Source organism: Phascolarctos cinereus, unplaced genomic scaffold (genome assembly GCF_003287225.1).
Source record: "Phascolarctos cinereus isolate Bilbo 61053 unplaced genomic scaffold, phaCin_HiC Scaffold_2;HRSCAF=192, whole genome shotgun sequence".
Taxonomy (NCBI): Eukaryota; Metazoa; Chordata; class Mammalia; order Diprotodontia; family Phascolarctidae; genus Phascolarctos; species Phascolarctos cinereus.
This window is the reverse complement of record NW_027555625.1, coordinates 302,714,056-302,732,371: the sequence shown is the minus strand read 5'-3', so window position 1 is coordinate 302,732,371 and position 18,316 is coordinate 302,714,056. Positions and strand designations below refer to the sequence as shown.

Below are 18,316 nucleotides of genomic sequence, written 5' to 3'. Positions count from 1 at the left end.
GAGGGACTATTCTATCCAGAAGTAGAGGAAGTATTCCAGTGGACTCTCCAGTTTTCAGTCACAGTATTTACTTACTAGGTCTTCTGGAAAGAGAGGAGTTGCTGGGAAGTATTCACCACTAAGTAAGTGGTTTTCTATCTCTCTCTGCAACCAAGAGTAGACAACTAACTCCACAACATAGGGAAGGAAGGCATAGCCAAGCTATGAGTGAAAATGAGACTGCTATAGAAGCAAGCACAGACAAAATAGCTCCTTTCCAAAAGTTTATACTTTTTTTCCCATTGAATGTTCCAGATCTAAGTCAGAGACATTTTGAAGGTTACATTAAAAGAAGAAAAAAAATTTTTTTTTGTATTAAGAGCCTTATTTATAGAATTGGGAGCAGATACAAAGAAAGAACAAGTTTAGAAAACTTTGAAGTCAGCCAACTAAGTGGAAATGGATACTAAGTAATTAACTACTGCTGAAGAAATAACTATAATTTATCCACTGGAGTTTTACAGAGACTGTAGTCCAGGGGTAGAGCAGAAGACTCACATTGACAACGGAAGCCTCAGAGATGGTAAGTCATCATCAGAGTGACATCTCTCAGCTCTTACAGTCAGGACCACACAATCTAGCTCTGTCTTACTTGAGGGAACTGTTTCATTTGTTAAAGCTTTATCTTCCTATTTAGATTGTTAACTCTTCCAGGACAGGTTATTAGATCTTTTGTGTCTTCCCCTATACTAGTGTCTATCGCACAGTAAGTGCTCAAACAGACTTTCTGTTAACTGGGTGGCCAGACTGAAGGTCTCCCTCACCTTTCCCTGGAATGGAATTTTGTACATAGGGAAAGGTGCAAGTGATGGAAGGGAAGAGGCCTTATCAATGAGGATGATAGCTTCACCTTAATCTTGAAAATGAAGAACAATGACACAACTCCTTAAAATTCTCACTTGAAGACAGAAAGCCTAAAGCACTGTGCAAGATATGAGCCAAACTTTCATAAGAACTAGGAATATAAGAAGACAAGATAATAAAACAATAATAACAAACAAAAGTAAAATGGGAATTTTACAGATGAATAAATAAACTTAGAGAGTTTTACCTCTAACTTGCTGAATTTGCTAAAGGTCACACAGCTAGTCAAACTGTCAGGGCTCTGGTCTCCTGACTCTAAACCCATAATTTTTTTTTACTACATCACAGCAACACTGAGGGAATCCTTAGGTTGAGGGACAAGGGGTAGCTCCTTTCCTAAGTCTGGGACTGGAAATGTTAGAGAGAAAATCCTATTCAGATAGATTGGATCAGATAACCTCTTTGATGCCTTCCAGCTGTGAGATTCAAAAATCATTGTCACTGAGACCTAACATGGTAATATCATGAACCTTTACTACTTGTTTCACTGTCTCAAGGACCCAGGGTCTCTTCAATGTGAATACTGAGAACATCATAAGATTTAGATTGGGAAGAGACCTCAGATGTGATCGAGTCCAACCTCCTCTCATAAATGAGAGAAAGGAAGCCCAGAGAAGTAACTGTTCTAGGTTTATATGATGACTGTGTGGCAGAACCAGATTTGAACCCAGGTCTTGTAACTCCAAATACAGCAGTCTTTCCACTACAACATCTTGCCTCCCCACACCATGCTGTTTTCTTCTGTCAGTGGAAATGGAAATTCCCTGCACAGATAAATTCATTACCTGGTGCCAATCTTCTATTGATGTGACTCCAGTGTAGGTAGGTTGTCTTTGCACAACAATTGGCACTAGGCTTCTATTCAAAGCCTTTCCAGTTTGTTAGGACCCCCCTACCCTCCTTGTACTTCCTGGCAGAGCTGTGAAGAAGCCACAGTCACTCCCACACCATGATGAAACATGGGGGAAGGGCCTCAGTGGAAATCAGCAATGATGATGACAATAAAAACAATTATACCCTTGCCTGGACTGGATTCATACACACCTTAAAAGTAGGATGTTTGTCATATCTTGGAATAAATCCCCCTTCCCCCCAAGAGCACTTCTGAATACCTATGATCATGGAATCATAGAAGCTTAGAGTTGGAAGGGACCTCCAAGGTCATGATGTCACTAGGAGATTTCTAGTCTAACAATAGATTATTACCATGTAGAATGAAAGCTGCTTTATTCTATATTCTTTCAACTGTAAGCCTCTATTAACCATCACTTCTACAATGATAATTGATATGCACAGGTTGACCCTGAGACCCTGCCAGATCATGAAGTGCTTTCTAAATCATCTAAGAAAGATTAAATTATGTTCAGGATAGTTCTGCTGTTAAGCATATTTTATTTTATTCTAATAATCTGAAAATTGGCAATTCATATATGGCATATATAATAATTCTCTATCAGTATAGCTGATGAATAAAAGTGGCCCATTCCTTAATTATATTGGATAATGGAGAGATAACCTTGGGTAACTCTCTGAGCCTCAGTTTTTTCATCAATTAAATGGGGATATAATATATATGTATGTATGTAGGGAATATAATAATACTTACCTCATAAAGTGATTGTGGGGAAAGTGATTTGTAAAGCTTAAAGAGGTTATTTCTTGGGAGTTATTATTTCTTGGCTAATTTTTCAACTGTCAAATTACAGTGTATTAAAAATTGATTTACCAAGCAATAAAAATTAAAATGCCACAATGAGTTGGGATAAATCCAGGTCTTTGTAATAAGAAATGGCAGCATATAGAACAGACTCCGGAGTTACTCCAGTATGGATGTATGTTGTAGTCTGTGACTTCTTGAAGTAAGAATTTATAGGGGTGAGAACCAGAGAGTGACAGGATGGATAAATGGACACTGCACTACACACAGACACAGGCAGATAGACCACTGGTTTCTGAGGAAGAGATGCTTCAACAGTGTATCACTGATAGGCCCCAGACCCTTAAGATGGACAAAGGACCTGGGGTGGATGGAGGTGAATACATTTGTAAAAGCCCCATAGCTCTAGTGCCAGCAGAGCACCACCTCAGTGGCATGCATGTAGGGGTGCCTATTGGGAGGAATACATTGTAGTATCAGGGGGCACTTAATTTACCTTCTCACCCCTATTAGAGAGTGGTCCATCCATGTCGGCTTTGAGGTGAACTGGTGGGGCAGTGTAAGGAAGCCGACAATGCACCTGCCCACATTGTACCTGACCTGTAAACAAGAAGATGGCTTCAGCCTCTGGGGCTCTCTATGCCAGAGATTATCCTATAGCATCACCCGAGGGTTGAGGCCCCAGAGAGAAATGTCACAAAATATTGACTCTGTCATGGAACCCTCAAGTGAAATGATTAAGTTCATCCCCCATATTTCAGACTAGATTGGTTGTTGGCTCATGGGGACTAGGTAACCAGTTAACTAGTATTAACCAGTTAATACTAAATTTTAGTATTTATTGAGCACATACTGTATTCAAGGCCCCATGCTAGGGGCTCTATCCCATCCATAAAGATCTCTACTATCTTCCATACCCCATTCCAGCAACTAAAAACCATCACTGTTGGAAACATTCTTTCTTAATCTAAACTAAGTTCCTTTTGGTTAAGTCCTTTTCCTACTCTCTCCACTGAAAATGGAAATGTATGATTCCCATCTATGCATAATCCATCACAGACCTAAAGGGTCAAATACCCTACCACCATCACTGCCCCAATTCTTTTTTTTCCAGACTCAAACACTGTTAGGGTAGGATTCCTTTCATGTTAGCGTGGATAAGGGAAATGAGCCTGGTAGACCATTCAAAACCAACCCTAGCATTAGCCATATGGGAGGGATAGTCTTGATTTGACCTAAATGAGTGTGAAGAATTGTGGCTATGAGTGAATCAGTGCCTTTCACCAAAAAGATATGGGTGGGAGAAGAGGATGTGTGTGTGTGTGTGTGTGTGTGTGTGTGTGTGTGTGTGTGCACATGCGCACACACTCGCACAACTGGCCCAGAAGTATTTTGATTTTTGAGAGGAATTATAGTTGCTGTGGGTATAGTTTTGCCAGTAACCCCATAACTGATGCCTTCCGACATTAGGTGTTTGCTTCTTCCATTGGGAAAAAAAAAAAAAGACTGCAAGATGTTATACAAGGTTTATCTGTGAGCCTGGGCTAGAGATACTTCTCCCAGAATTAGAGCTCTTTCAGGGTGGCCCATTGTTTTCCTCAAATAGCCTCGCCCAACTCTTTAGTCCTGAAGCAGAATAGGTCAGTCATCCACTGCTCAAGGTCAGGGAAACCTTTTCTAAAGTATCGAATTTCTAATATTCTATAATTTGAAAATTCTGATTCTATGATTCTAAAATATGACCCTAAGAGTCTTTGGCCCCTATGTTTCCAGGGTTCTGAGATTCTAAGATTCCATGTTCAAGTCCTACCCAATTTTAGGTTCTATGGTTCCAAGCTTCTAACTTGTTCTTTGATTTCAGGTTTGTAAGACTCTAAACTTGTACGATTCAAAGATTCTAAAATTTTGTGATTTCAAGAGTCTATTATATTTTTTTTTTGGCTAGGCAATGGGGTTGTGACTTGCCCAGGGTCACATAGCTAGTAAGTGTAGTAAATGTCAAGTGTCTGAGGCTGAATTTGAACTCAGGTCCTCCTGATTCCAGGACCAGTGCTCCATCTACTGCACCACCTAATTGCCTCTAGAGTCTAATATTCCTAAGATTTTAAGCTTCCAAGGTTACAAATTTCTAAGGCTCTATGACTTTTAAGATTCTGTGGTTCTAGATAGGGAATGATGTTAAATTCATGGACCCCATTATCTTAGTTAATTTTAAAACAAACAGATCTCCAGGAAGAGAGAGGTATCATCTTTTTGTATCCTTCTCTGCAGTTACTTTGCCTATTTTTTTAAGTTTAATTTGGTATGTATATGTCACTTCCCCTTGAGTCTCGGATGTGTTTTATTTTTGGCTTTATATCTCCAGAGGCTAGCATAGTAACTGGAACACAGTAGATGCTTAATGAATACTGGTTGAATGAATGAATGGAAGAATGCTGGACTACTTGGTCAGAATTTGGGTCTATGCCCAGAGAGAGCACCATCATGAATAAGGGTGTCCCTGCTTCAGAGAAGAGCTGAGGGAATGGGGTAAGACTTAAGATCCATCTTTGAGATTCCGTGTCTTAGTATACACATCTTCAAGGCGGGCGAAGCACAGATCTGAAGCACAGATCGAAGCAAGCTGCCCTTTCCTGCATGGCAATGAAGACGATGCTCTGTCACATAAGTCTTAGCCTGGCCCCTGGTGATCCAGCAGGCCAAATCTATACTAAACAAAGCAGGGAAGCAAAATGAGACCCATCATCCTCACTGCTATGGAGAGATAGCCCTTTTCCTTCCAGAGCATATCTCAATACCCAGTCTGCAGAACACCTGAAATCTGCTTCCTCTTTCCTCAAAAGAGGCACTTTTATCGGACCCTGTTGTTCTGAAAGTACAGCTGGACCTACTTGGTCTACACTGACCTCAAGGTGAAATTCATTTCCAAAGCTTTGGAACCCTTCCCATCTTGTTCCACTTCTAATCTAAAAATCCATTTAACAAGACATACAGATAGATTTTCAGTACAGATAGTGTCAAATTATCTGGATACTGAGGATGATATATAGATACACTTTGAAAATTAATCACTTTGGGAAAAAGAGTTCCTCATACCAAGCAAGTTTTTGTCTGGCTTCCAAAGAATAACTAGCCAAAGGAGAATAATATTTTATTAGTGAAGAGTCCTGGATTTAGAGTTGTAGAACCTGGGCACCAACCCTAACTCTTCCCCTAGTGTGACCATGGGCAAGTCACTTGAGCTTTTTGAGACCCCAGTTTCCTCATATGTAAATAAAGGGGTTTTATTGAATCATCTCTGAAGGTCCCTTTCAAGTTCTAAATCCTATGAAGTACAGAATCCTAGGGAGACGCTCTTGCTGTTTATCTTAGGGAAAATCCTGTCATCATCAGTGGGGGTCTGAGACTCTCACAAGATGTGGGAGAGGGCTCCCCTGTGCCCACCCAGAAATTGAGGTGGGTATAGGGTGGGGACCTGAGGGACAACTCCAGAAGTGTGTGTAGACAGAGTAGGAATTAGGTACCTGCAATATATGTGTGGCCGGTGAAGAAGAGGCTGAAGAAAGACTAGCCCAGTATCCAAAGGATATTCTGGGGCCTAGAATTTTACAGCTATTTCTTAGAAAGTCCAGTTTAAGCCAGTGAATGAACAGATGAGTATATTTCATGCTATTTAGAGCCAGAATGGGCTTTAGAGATCATCTGATCCAACAATCTCATCATATGGATGAGGAAACTAATATCCAGCAAAATCAGTGGCTTGTCCAAGGCCCACAGCTGGGTTAATAACCAGTGTTCTCACTCCACATTCAGTGTTTTGCACCCTTGATATGTGTGGGCCCTAGAACACTGGCAATGATGGCAGCCAAGGCAGGACGCATCCCCAGGCAGGTGCTTCATCACCCAGCCTGAGCAGCTAATGTAATCATGAAGGTCCTAGTAAAGGCAGAGTCTGTTAGTCAAGGTTTTTTCCACAACCACAGGGTCTCTCTCATACTGCCCTCAGAAGTGAGAGCAAGAAGCTGGCTGAGAAAGAGCCAGAATAGCAGAAAACATGTTCTAGACTAGGAGATCCCTGTACACCATCCTAACAGAACAGAAGATAGTTGTTGTTGAGAGCACCCAGATCCCTGTGCTCCCCCTGGGTCAGAAGGGAGTCAAAAAAACAAAGCAAAACAAAACAGAAAGTGGTAGGTAGACCAGAGCCTACAAAAATCTTATAGGACCATGGTATTCAAAGCTGAAAGAGACTTTCGAGGTTATGTAATTCAACACATTCATTTTAGAATTGAGGAAAACGAAACAAAACTGAAGTGATTTGTGTGAGGTAGAATTGGGACTCATAAGGGATTACAATTATTCTAATTGGTTCCATACAACAGAGCTAAGAGGAAAAGTGACAAAGCTATAGATCCTGACTGGAAAGGAATCTCCAATGATGGAAGTGACCTATAGTAGGTAATGAGTTCTGGGTCACTAGAGATCTTCAGACACTGGATGATCTTATCAAGGAGGTCAAAGGGGCAATTTTTATTTCTGATAAGGATTGTACTAGATGCCCTTTGTAGTCTCTTCCAGCTGTGAGATTCTATTATTTTCAAACAGAAAAGAACACTTCATGGGAACTCTAGCCAAACTCAGGAGAGAAACACTTTCTTCCCCAGGGACAGAGAAAAGAAACCCAGGATGGACTTAAGAGGGGAACAGGATGCAAGCAAACCATTTTCATGCTTTTCTAGTCCAGGTCTAACAGGGGGGTAAGGGTAGGAGAAGTGTTGTTTCTGATCCTTCCAGTGGGACTATCCCTTGCCCTTCTCCCTAGCCAAATGTCCATCCTAGCCTGGCCCTCATTTCTTTTCTGCCAGCTTCATCCGTTCCCACCAAACCCTGAAGTCAACAGAACCAAAACAGCAAGCCATTTTCCCCCAGGAATCTGGGAACATCATTTTCTCCCAGCTTGGCTGGGTTGCTTTGTATATCTCTCCCCTCCCCTAGACCCTAAGGGCTGTGGTCACTTACTTTCTATATATCCGTGCAGGGTGACCATGCGGGCTCGCTCAGGGCTGCTGAAGGGGGAATAGTGGATGTCATCAGACAGGGAAGAGGAGAGACGGGACTGTGGAGCTCCAGAGGGTGGCACTGTGTGCTGGGGGGTGTGCTTTTTATGGCGGGCTCGGCAGTTTTGAAACCAGACCTGAAATGACAGCCCCAACCCACCCCCAAGGAAAATCCCACACAGCTGGTCAGGTTGTTGAAGTTTGTTCTCCATCTCTCTTCATGAATGTCCCAGAAAATTCCTGTCCCCTTTAGGTTCCTGCCTCCCCAACCCCACCCCCATGATGTGTTTTCTGCTGGACTGCTTAGCTTGGGAGTTGTTCCCGCCCAAAACAGCAAGGCCATGTCCAAGAGCCAAGGAATAAGTCAAAGGGTCATAAGACAGAGTTGGAAGGGCTCTTGGGTGACCCCTTCTGCCTTTGGGGAAGAACACTTGCTCTCCCATGGCCTTGGGAGAAGAAGAGCATCAGACTAAAGGATGGAGAAGATGTAGAGTAGAGGCAAAAGTCTTGAAATAGGGGTATAATGTGTTAGGGATTTAAAGTTTGGCTCTTAATTGGCACAGAGCAATTTCTTAATGTTTGTGTCATGAAACTCATTCATTTTTAATAAGAAAGGAACTAAAGTCCAGGGGGTTAATGACTTGACCAAATGACCAATGCCAAGTAAGCAGAAAGTAAGGAAACAGAAATGGAATTCAAATTCAGGTCTTCTGACTGAAAATTCATTCCTTTTTCCATTATACCATGTGTCTGAGGGATCAGGTCCATATTCAGTTCCCACCTACCCTCTCCCCACAGAATTTTCCACCCCTTCATACATGGTTTCTACTCCCCCCCCCCTTCCTTCTCCCCTTACAGTCTTTATTTCTCCTTGAGTAGCAGGACCAGCCCTGGCCCCACCACAATGATTTCTGTCTCTGACTCTGTCAGCCTCACCCTCTTCTCTCTCATTGGGTGTCTGCCCTCCGCCCACCTGGATAACTCGACGACTAAGGCCCGTCATGTCTGCCAGCTTCTGAAGTGTCTGTGCATCAGGATTGTTGTCCTGGGCAAACTGGGCCTGCATTACCTGGAGAACAGAGTGAGGGTATTAGGGGTGAGGAGAAGGAGAGAAGGTCAGGGAGCTGGGAGGTAGGCTCTCCCTAGTCATCCTCTTGCTCCCATCCAGATAGGCCTCTAGCCTGGGAGGCCCACTGCCCTGAGCCCGTACCTGCAGCTGCTCCGCTGTGAAGGATGTCCGTGCCCGCTTGGCTGGCTTTGGTTGACTGTCCTGTTCTGATGGCACGGCCCCTTCCAATGTGATCCCATTGCCTGAGAAGGAAGAAGGGATATGGATGGAATGCTGTCTCATAGAATCAGAGGACCATAGCATTTTAAGCTGTATGAGGCCTTAGACATCACTTTGCCCAATCCCTTCATTTTACAGATGAGCTGAGGCTTAGAAAGTTTAAATGACTTTCCCAAGGTCATACAGGTAGTAAATGGCAGAGCTAGGATTCTAACCTAAGTCTTTTGACTCCAAACCCAGGCCTCTTTTCCAATATGCCACAGACTGGGTACCTGCTTTCCTATAGTCTGGAGAGAAGAGAGAGTCAGATTAAAGGATGGAGAAGATTTAGAATAGAGTCAGGAGGCTTGAAATCAGGGTGTAAAGTGCCAGGGATTTAAAATTTGGCTCTTAACTGGTTCAGAGTAACCTCTTGTATTTGTCTTGTGTGTTATGTATATTCACCATGTTTATTAAAGAAACCATATGATTCGGTCTACCCAGTAAAAGAACAAGGTTGTGTTAGTTGAAATAGTTTGGAAAGTCCTGATGTCTCTTCCTGATGTCCCATAGGAATGCCTATCTTCAGGGAGTTCCCAAATTAACTCTAGGGATAGAGGTTTGACCTTTCTATTTATGGAATTCAATCAACAGAAAGATATGTGTGTGTACATGTATACACATATGTATGTAGATATGTATATACCTATATATGTGTATATAAAGACACCTCTGTGCCTCCAAAGAAATAGGATGCCATGTGGTATGATGGATTTGGAGTTAGAAAACCTGGCTACTATCTCTTCCACTTGTCCCTCTGGGTCTGTTTCCTGACCAGTAAAATGAGGAGGTTGGATTGGATGATTTTTATGGTAGCTTCTAACTCTAAATCTTGTTGTTGAGGTCCCAGCTCAGACCTGCTACTTATGTGACCTTGGGTAAGTCCCTCCCTTTGCCTGGGTTTTGGTTTCTTCATCTGCTCAATGATGAAATGAGCTAGATGGTCTCTATGTTCTCTTCCTGCTTGAATTCCTATCATCAATGAAATGATGAGCAAAGAATCCTAGGATGGGAGACAATCCATTTGAGCCTATTTCTTTCCCGGTATGGTAGCTTAGCAAAGTCAAGTCCCTAGGCAGCCCTCTAATCAGGAATAATAACAGCTAACATTTATATAGTGCTTACTATGATCCAGGCACTGTGGGAAGTGCTTAACAATTCTAAACTCATTTCATACTTAAAATAATCCTGGGAGAAAAATGCTATTATTATCCCCATTTTACAGTTGAGGAAACTGAGACAAAGGTTAAGTGACTTGCCCAAGATCACACAGTAAGTGTCTGAAGCTGGATTGTAAGTTGCCTCCCTGACTCCAGGCTTGGTGCTCCTAGCTTCCTAGCACCAGGCACTGTGCCACCTAGCTTCCCCAAGGAAAAGAAGGAAGCTGTAATATAACGGGAAAGGGCATTGAGCTAAAAGACCTGAATTCTAATCCCGACCCCACCAATAACGTGCTGTGAAACCTCAGGCAAGTTGCATCCCTTCTTTGGACTTCAATTTCTTTATCTGTAAAATGAGGTGGACTGATTTTATACTTCTGAGGATGTACTAGCTGACTGTGGAAGGACTGTCTCCTTTGGTCCTTTTTCTCCTGCCTGAGTTCTCTAACAGAAGATGTTTTTTATAAGATTGATTTGCTGATTTCCCTGCCCCTGTACAGACTGGCTGGATGGACAACATGTATTGGCTTGGGATATCTCTATTTCTCTGTCTCCTTTTTCTTTCTGTCTTTGTGTGTGTGTGTGTGTGTGTGTGTGTGTGTGTGTGTGTGTGTGTGTGTCTGTGTGTGTCTGTGTCTGTGTCTGTCTGTCTGGCTGGCTGGCTGGCTGGCTTTCTCTCCTTCTCTTCTCTCCCTCCTATTCCCTCCCTTGTCATTCAGGAAGTTAGGGCTGGCAAGTCTCCAAGGGGAAAGGAGCTGCTTTGTGGCAAGGCTGACCTTCCCCCGCCCTGTGCTGTCCCCTTGGGGCAGTTGGGCAGGGGAGCTAATGGAGAAAGCAGACACACACCATCCCCACCTTCTCAGCCCTCACTTACAGTAAGCTGGAGAGCCAGGCCTGATTTGGGGAAGGCCAGGAAGTGAAAGGTGGGACCTGGAGTGGGTGGGGAGATTATGGAAAAGGCTTGTCCCTTTGCCAGCCTTCCTATCTCCCTGACTGTGACTCATCCCACAGGATTGTCTACTGCCCTGGTCATTCATGGGCATCGGGGGACACAGTGGGAAAGGGTGGAGACTGGGCTTGAAAGTAAGGAAAGAACGGAGAGGGAATCTCTTTCTTTCTTGCCTCCTGATCCATGCATAGTGCCACAGAAAACAATGTCCAAACTGGAAGGTTCCTTACAATGGAGAATGTAATAACTGCAATAGGACCTAGAACATAACATTTTATTCAGACCACAGGATATAGAATTTGAGAGCTGAAAAGAATAGCAAGGTGCAGATTGTCACAACACAAAGCCACAGAGCTAGATGAGACTGAGAGATCATCGGATCAGTAGATTTAAAAGTGGAAGGAGCTACAATGGTAACAACGAGGTCCCGATTAGTATGCATAACAAATTCCCTGAAGAGGTTGAGTTATTTGAATTTGCACTGCATTATTTCCATTGGGCCGGGAAACAGTTATCATATTTTACATAATTACAACTTCAAAATAGTGTGAATTCAAATACATGCAGCCATTTCAAGGAATTCATTATTCGCAGTAATTGGGACCTAGTTGTATCTGGTCTGATCTCCTCATTTTACAACTGAGGAAAGCCAAGCAAGCTCCTAAAGATAGTAAGGAGGAAAATGACATTTCTGGAGAGATAGTTTCCTCCTCTGGCCCAGGCACCATAAAAGAAGCCCTCCCTGAACAGGGTCTGTAAACCAGAACCTGTAAAAAAAACCAAAAAGGTGGGGCACTCTTGTGAACCTGGAGGTGAATTTGGTGAGGTAATATAATTCTGTCTTTGGGTGATGCAAGGGATAAGCTTCACTGTTTACAGCTTGTGCAACTTTAGTGAAGTCACTTATCCCTCCTGGGCCTCAGTTTCCTCATCTGTAAAAATGACAGGGTTACATTAGATTATCTCTAAACTAATTTCCAGGTTGAAAGCCTGTGATCCTGCAGGTTAAGTGATAAAAATCACTTGGGGTGTCTTCCATAAAGAAGCTCTAACTGCTCTTCCACTGTAAATAAAAATGCTTCTTATCCTTGATCTGTTTTGGCTGTGAGGAAGAAATAGGAACCTGGAAATAATAGCTCACCTTTCTATATTGCTTTAATGTTTATCTACCTATGAGTAAGTAATACAAGAATTATCGTTTCCATTTTGCAAGTAAAGAAAGTGAAGCTCAGAGACTTAATGTTAGATCTGGAAGGGATTCAAATCCAAGACTCTCTTAACTACAAGTCCAGCATTCTTCCCATGATACCATGCAACAGGAGATAGGTTCTGGAGCACTAAGTATCTGAACAGTGCCAGAGGTTTGAAGGTTAAGCCCAAGACTATGCTCAATCACGTGTTGACCCAGATGCACATCACTCAAGAAAAGTCAGGGTTTGAAGTCACTTGAGTAGGAGTAGTTCTGGAAGTGATGAGCCTCCTCTCTGTCCCCCACCCTCACGCCCCCTCCCCCTCTCCCCTCCACCCCTTCCCATTTCCTTTCTCCAGAAGCAGTGGATTCAGCATCTGGATTTTAGGTCCTCACATAGAGTGGTCAAGGAAATACCCACACTGAGGACCAGTCCAGTAGGACTGAGAGTTAGATCCAGCCATCAACCCCCTCAGAGACAATGCAGGACTCAGGCATTGTGGAAAGCAGCAGAAACAGTTATATAATTTCCATGGATGGCAACATCACGTACTTCAAGTCACACGAGGCGGGAACATAGGGTCAGACTCCTTGAGAGAGTGGTAGGGACCCTAGTGTCTTGTAAAGTGTCAGAGCAAGAATTTGAACTTGGTCTTTTGATTCTGAGTCCTGGGCATTTCCCCCTCCCCCCGACACCATAGCTCTAACGTCTATATTTTAAGCTCTTTCTTTTACGCTCTTCTGGAACTAACAACCTAGTGTCAAAAGCCCCTTCATGTTCTAATATTTTATGGACCCTTCCATATGCTATGGCTCAATGTCCTTTCCAATTCTAACATGCTACGTTCTAAGCTCTCTTCCTGCTCTAACATGCTGTTCTAAGCTTCTTTCAAGCACTAACATTGTGATCTAAGATCCTTTCCATCTCTGACATACTGTTATAGGTAGGGGTAAGTGCAGAGGTGGAACCTACATTGTGGATTCCTTCCCTAGAAAGGGGAGGGCACAGAAAGGGCCTGACACCCTGTCCTCCCATGTTCAGCCCATGGCCCAGTCTCCTGAGGACAACCCCAGCAAGATTTAAGAAAAGGGTAGTGCCCAAGAGGCTGAAAGAGTGTGGAGGCAGGGGATTGGGGATGGATACCGTTCTCAGCTGCTCTCTTGAGGTTCTCGATCATAGTGTCGTAATGGATGCGGCATAACACCTTCTCCTCCACCAGCCCGAACTCCTCGCCTGTAGAGAGCTGCCGCTTGCAGGAGAAGCAGGCAAAACAGGCCAGGTGGTAAGCATTGCCCCGTGCCCGTCGCACCCAGTCACTGGCAAAGATCTGGCGGCCACACCGGGCGCACTTGGTACCGAACCGGCTGGAAGAGAGAGAAGGGAAGGAGCTGGGACTCAGGGAAATGGAGAATGAAGGAGGCATCTACGCTAAAGTGTCTGTTTCTCTGTTCACCTCAATCTCACCACTGTCATTGCTTGTAAATAACAATAATCACAATGATAGTAACTTCCCTTTCTATAGCCCTTTGAGCTTTCCTCACAACTGCCCCTTTGAATTGAGGGGCATTTTGGCATAGTGGATAGGGGGACAGCTTTGACCTCAGGAAGATGGGTTCAAGTACCGCCTCTGAAATATACTTGGCTGTGTGGTTCTGGACAAGTCACTTAATCTCTGAGTACTCCATGCAATTCTTTAAGGCTATAAATTACAAATAAGCTACCATGATGAAGGGAGTTTCTACACAGAGAGTTGCTCCATGATGATGAAAACATAACTCTGATCAAAGAGTCCACTGGAGTCCAGTGGTACACATAATTCTAATTTACAGATGGAAAAACTGAGGCTTAGAGAGGCTAAGTTGTTAAATGCCTTGCTAAAAGTCACACAGGTCCATATCCTTGTCCCTTGGTCCTTACAAGAACCCTGTGGAGTAAGTTGTACAAGGTATATTATTTTCATTTCACAGATAGGAAATTGAGGCTTGGAAATGCAAAATGACTTGCTGAATCTCTTCAGGAGCAGAATTGGTGTATGTGGTGGGACAAGATGACAAGAAGCAAAGGTCTGTTGAGGCTGCAGACCAGACAAACAACATTGTCATCAGCCAGTGAAGGTGACTGAGAAACAAACTAAAACAAGTTAGCCTTAGGTAACATTTAAACCAGCTGGGCTTGCAGTGACACTCAGGGCAGCAAGCAAGGAGACCAGAAGAGACTTAAATACTTCTGATGTTCTGTGTTTGCTACTCCATGACCCACAATTATGTAGTATTTTTGGTTTAGAAAGCACTTCACAAAGGTAATGCAAAATGTGACTGTCCCCACTGTACAGATAAGGAAGTTGAGACTCAGGGACTTCCAACCCAGGTCTAACTCTTAATCTAAGACTTTAGAATCATAGAATTTAGGGCTGGAAAGGCTGTGAAACAACTCATTCATTTTAAGATAAGGAAAAAGAGACACTGGGAGGGGAAGGAACTTGCCTAGGGTAGTAAACAGCAGAGTTAAGACTTGAATCCAAGTCCTATAATTCCAAATCCAGTGTTCTTTTCCACACATTCCATGGGGCGGGGATGGGGGTGGGGAAGGAGTGTTAAAGGAAGACAAAGACAAGGAATTCTTTGGGATCATTTGTTTCCAACAAATTAAGTATTTTATATGCATATTGTTACATTCTACATGATGGAAAACTGAGCTGGGGTAAGGGAAGAGGGGCTAAGGATAGGGAGATATTCCAGGAGTCAGAGGGTATGTTTCTTTTGCATTTGGGCCTTTCAGGAAAATTAACATTATTTGGAAAGATGTAGGTGCTTTAAGAAGGGACAATGCCTAGGCCTTGCATGTAGGTCCTCAATGAAATAATTGTGTAATAGGTGGAAAAACCACTGAATGCAGAGTCAAGACACCTAAATTTGGGTCTTGTCTCTGCCATTTATTAGCTATGTTACCTAAGGCATTTCTTCTCCTCTATGAGCCTCAGTTTTCTTATATGTAAAATGAATAAGTTGTAGAAAAAAGTTCTACCCAGGACTGTCCTGATCAGTCACTCTCACTGCGTGATCTTGGGCAAATCACTTTATCTTTCTGTTTCTTTCCTCATCTGTAAAATGAAATCCTATTCTGTTCTAAGGTCCCTCCTGGCTTTGCTCTGTGTTCTATGTTATAACATTCTGCATTCTAATGTTCCTTTTAGCTCTAGCATTTTGTGTTCTAAGGTCCCTTCCAGTTCTATGTTTTATATTTGAACATCCTATAAAATGAAAACATTACTTTATTGACTGTGACATCTGTAAGCTGGTTGGTAGGCAGTAAAAGTGTGAAGAAAAAGTAACCTGGGAAAGCAGCTGAGTGCTGGGGACAGCACGAATTCTCAGGACTGAGGACTAAGGGTAGAAACTCCTAGGTGAGTTCCTGAAGGAGCATAAAGCAAAAATAAACCCCTCCACTCCCACTCCCCTCCCACACACACATTCAGAAAAGACAACTAACTATGCAAGTCTTCGTGTTTAGGACCCAAGGTGAAGGAGGGCCCAAGATGAATATGAACAAATTCATAATTTATGAGAATGAAGTATACAGAGGAAAGTTGAGGGTGAAGGTTAAGATAGAGGGGCTCATAGGAGCAAGCGACCATAGATTTAGAGCTAAAAGGATACTTAAAATATTGAGTCCAACCCTACTCATTTTATAGACAAAGAAATTAAAGTTGAGAGAAATTACTCGATTTGCCCATCTCCTGTGGGATTTGAACCTACGTCTTCCTGGCTCCAAGTCCAGTACTCTTTCCATACATTATTCTGCCTTAATCATATCTCAGAGGCTCCCAATTCTTTGGGAGGTGGCAGACAACATTGGTCATGCCCTACCTTACTCCCCACCCAAGTGACCCATTTTAGGCCCAAGTCTGGAACTTATTGTCCCCCCAGATATACTCTCTGGCACCTGAAGAGGAGAATGGAGCCACAGGCCAAGGGCCAGGGGCCATGCTTGATTTTCCAGAATGCCTGACATCATTTTCCATTGGGGAACTTATTTAAGTTGTTTAAAATGTTTTCATTGTGTATATTCAATGGTGTCACTGGGGATTGAGGGACGCAGCTAATTAAAACAAGACTGTGGGGGTGTGTGTGTGTGTGTGTAATCCCTGTGTTTGTGCAATATGTGTGCTGTTGTGTGGATACCTCCGTGAGCTGCACTTTTGTGTATCTATGTGAATCTCTGTGTTTCAGGACATCTGAGTGTGTCTCCATATATATATGTATATATGTATGTATAGATATATACACACACACACAAACATGCATGTCCCTGTCTTATCTTAATACATATATTTTATATGTACATGTCTCTATTCTCGTTTTTTTGTGTAAAATGTGAATGAATATGTGTGTTTCTGCACAAGGTATGGGCACCTCTCTGTGTCCCTACAAATCTAGGCTGCTGTGTGTGTGACCCCCTGCCTGTGTACCCTCGTTTCTATGTTTATGCCTACTTGGGTGGGGGGGGGGTTGGTCTCCGTGTTTATTTGTCTCCATGTGTATTCGGTTTTGGATCTCTAAGTCTTGTGTACCTATGTGTGTCTCTGTGTCCAGGGGTGTTTCCATATGCATGCATGTGACTGTCTTTGCTTTTGTAGGTAGCAAGTACTGTTCAAGCCTCTTTGTGTGTGTTTATCCCCAGGAGTGTTGGCGCTCCTGTCTCTGTGTCAGATGTGAGTCTTGCCTCACTCTCCAGACCAAGCCCGGAGAGGGCAATTTTTTGTTTTCCATCCATTCCTTCCAAGGCTAGAGATCTCCTTTTACTCTCCTCTTCCCTATTTCTGCACCTCCGCACTGTGATCTCCTCTAGTCTCAGCTCCCTAAGTGGGGCCTAACCAGCCCCACCCCCATCCCCACACTCAAAACCCTCCTGCCCTTAGGGCCTTTGGGGACTGGATATGGAGTCTTAGAGGAGCGGAGCCAGTAAGTGAAGTGTCCTGGTCCCGCTTGCTGCTCGCTTTCAGATTTAGGGTAATTATAGGCAGCTTTGAGCCCATAACAACGTACAGATTCTTCTCAAGGATGGAAGAGGGCCCATTAGCCGATGCTCCTCTAATTAACAGCCTCGAGGAAGGACGATCCTATAGTGTATTTAAATGATTAATCACCGAGCCATTTGGGAGAAGAAACAAGAGGCAGAGAAAGTGGGTTGTGGTGATTTTTCCCCCTTGACCGCCTCAGACAAAAATCCCCGGAAAACGGAAGAAGGCAAAGCCACGGTTAATCGGAAGCATCAGTACCCACGACGTTTAATTCAGCGCGCGCATCTTCCAAGAAACTTCGTTGTAGGCTGACTCCAGCCTGTGTGGCCTTGGTTCCGATTCACAGTGAATATAAATTCTCCCAGAAAAGGGCTTACTCTCCTCTCCCCACGGCGGCGAACCCACTGCCAGAGAAGTAGGGAAGAGAAGAGCGATGAATCTTTCGTTCCCTTTTGCCAGCCTCACCACAAGATTTAGCTTCAGAATCAGAGACACATGATGGTTTATTTGGTTGTGACGACCGTCAGTCAGGTGTCTTGTAAAGAGCCCTGGCCTGAGAAATAGTAATTAACTGGGTTCCAGGGGTGACCTTCAGTAACTTTACTTCAATTATCTGAGCCTCAGTTTCCCCACTAATAAAATGCGAATGATGATACTTGCAACACCGAATTCAAGGGCTATTTAAAAGCAAGCTATCATTAAGTCGGCTTTTGGAGGAGGGAAAGTAGACTCCGAGAGACTGAGAAAGGGTTAGAGGTAGGGAGCTCTCTGAGGGAGGGGAACTTGCAGATACTGGCGCTTTGGTGCGCCCTGATTGCAATTGTCGTATTTAACAGGAATGATAATTCCCAGCCCTAACGGGAATATTGCTGCGTCTCTAAGATCTGAGATTCCAGTTTCTACCTTTGATTCGTAGTCTTCTGCCCTAGCCCTGCAATGTCCTTGGAGACGGGAAGGGGCTCCGTGCACAGATACTTGGACCCGAATTCCCCCTGCCTCATCTCCCCAGCATTAACTTGGGCCTCCGGCTCTAAAGGGAGTCTGACAGCAAGG

At 43.5% G+C, this 18,316-nt stretch overlaps 1 protein-coding gene across 2 annotated transcripts in view; it reads right to left on the bottom strand.

The window, feature by feature from the left end:
- Positions 1-18,316, bottom strand: part of LHX6 (LIM homeobox 6) — a 37,616-nt gene that overhangs the window by 5,456 nt on the left and 13,844 nt on the right. Inside the window, exons 5-9 of one of the 2 annotated variants that reach the window (XM_020967612.2) lie at positions 13,387-13,607; positions 8,828-8,928; positions 8,591-8,686; positions 7,580-7,754; positions 3,057-3,160 (exon numbers count right to left, since the gene is read on the bottom strand). In XM_020967612.2, the coding sequence (XP_020823271.1) occupies positions 3,057-3,160; positions 7,580-7,754; positions 8,591-8,686; positions 8,828-8,928; positions 13,387-13,607 (697 nt within the window). The remainder of the gene's footprint in view (positions 1-3,056; positions 3,161-7,579; positions 7,755-8,590; positions 8,687-8,827; positions 8,929-13,386; positions 13,608-18,316) is intronic. The other variant, XM_020967613.2, reaches the window with a different exon arrangement.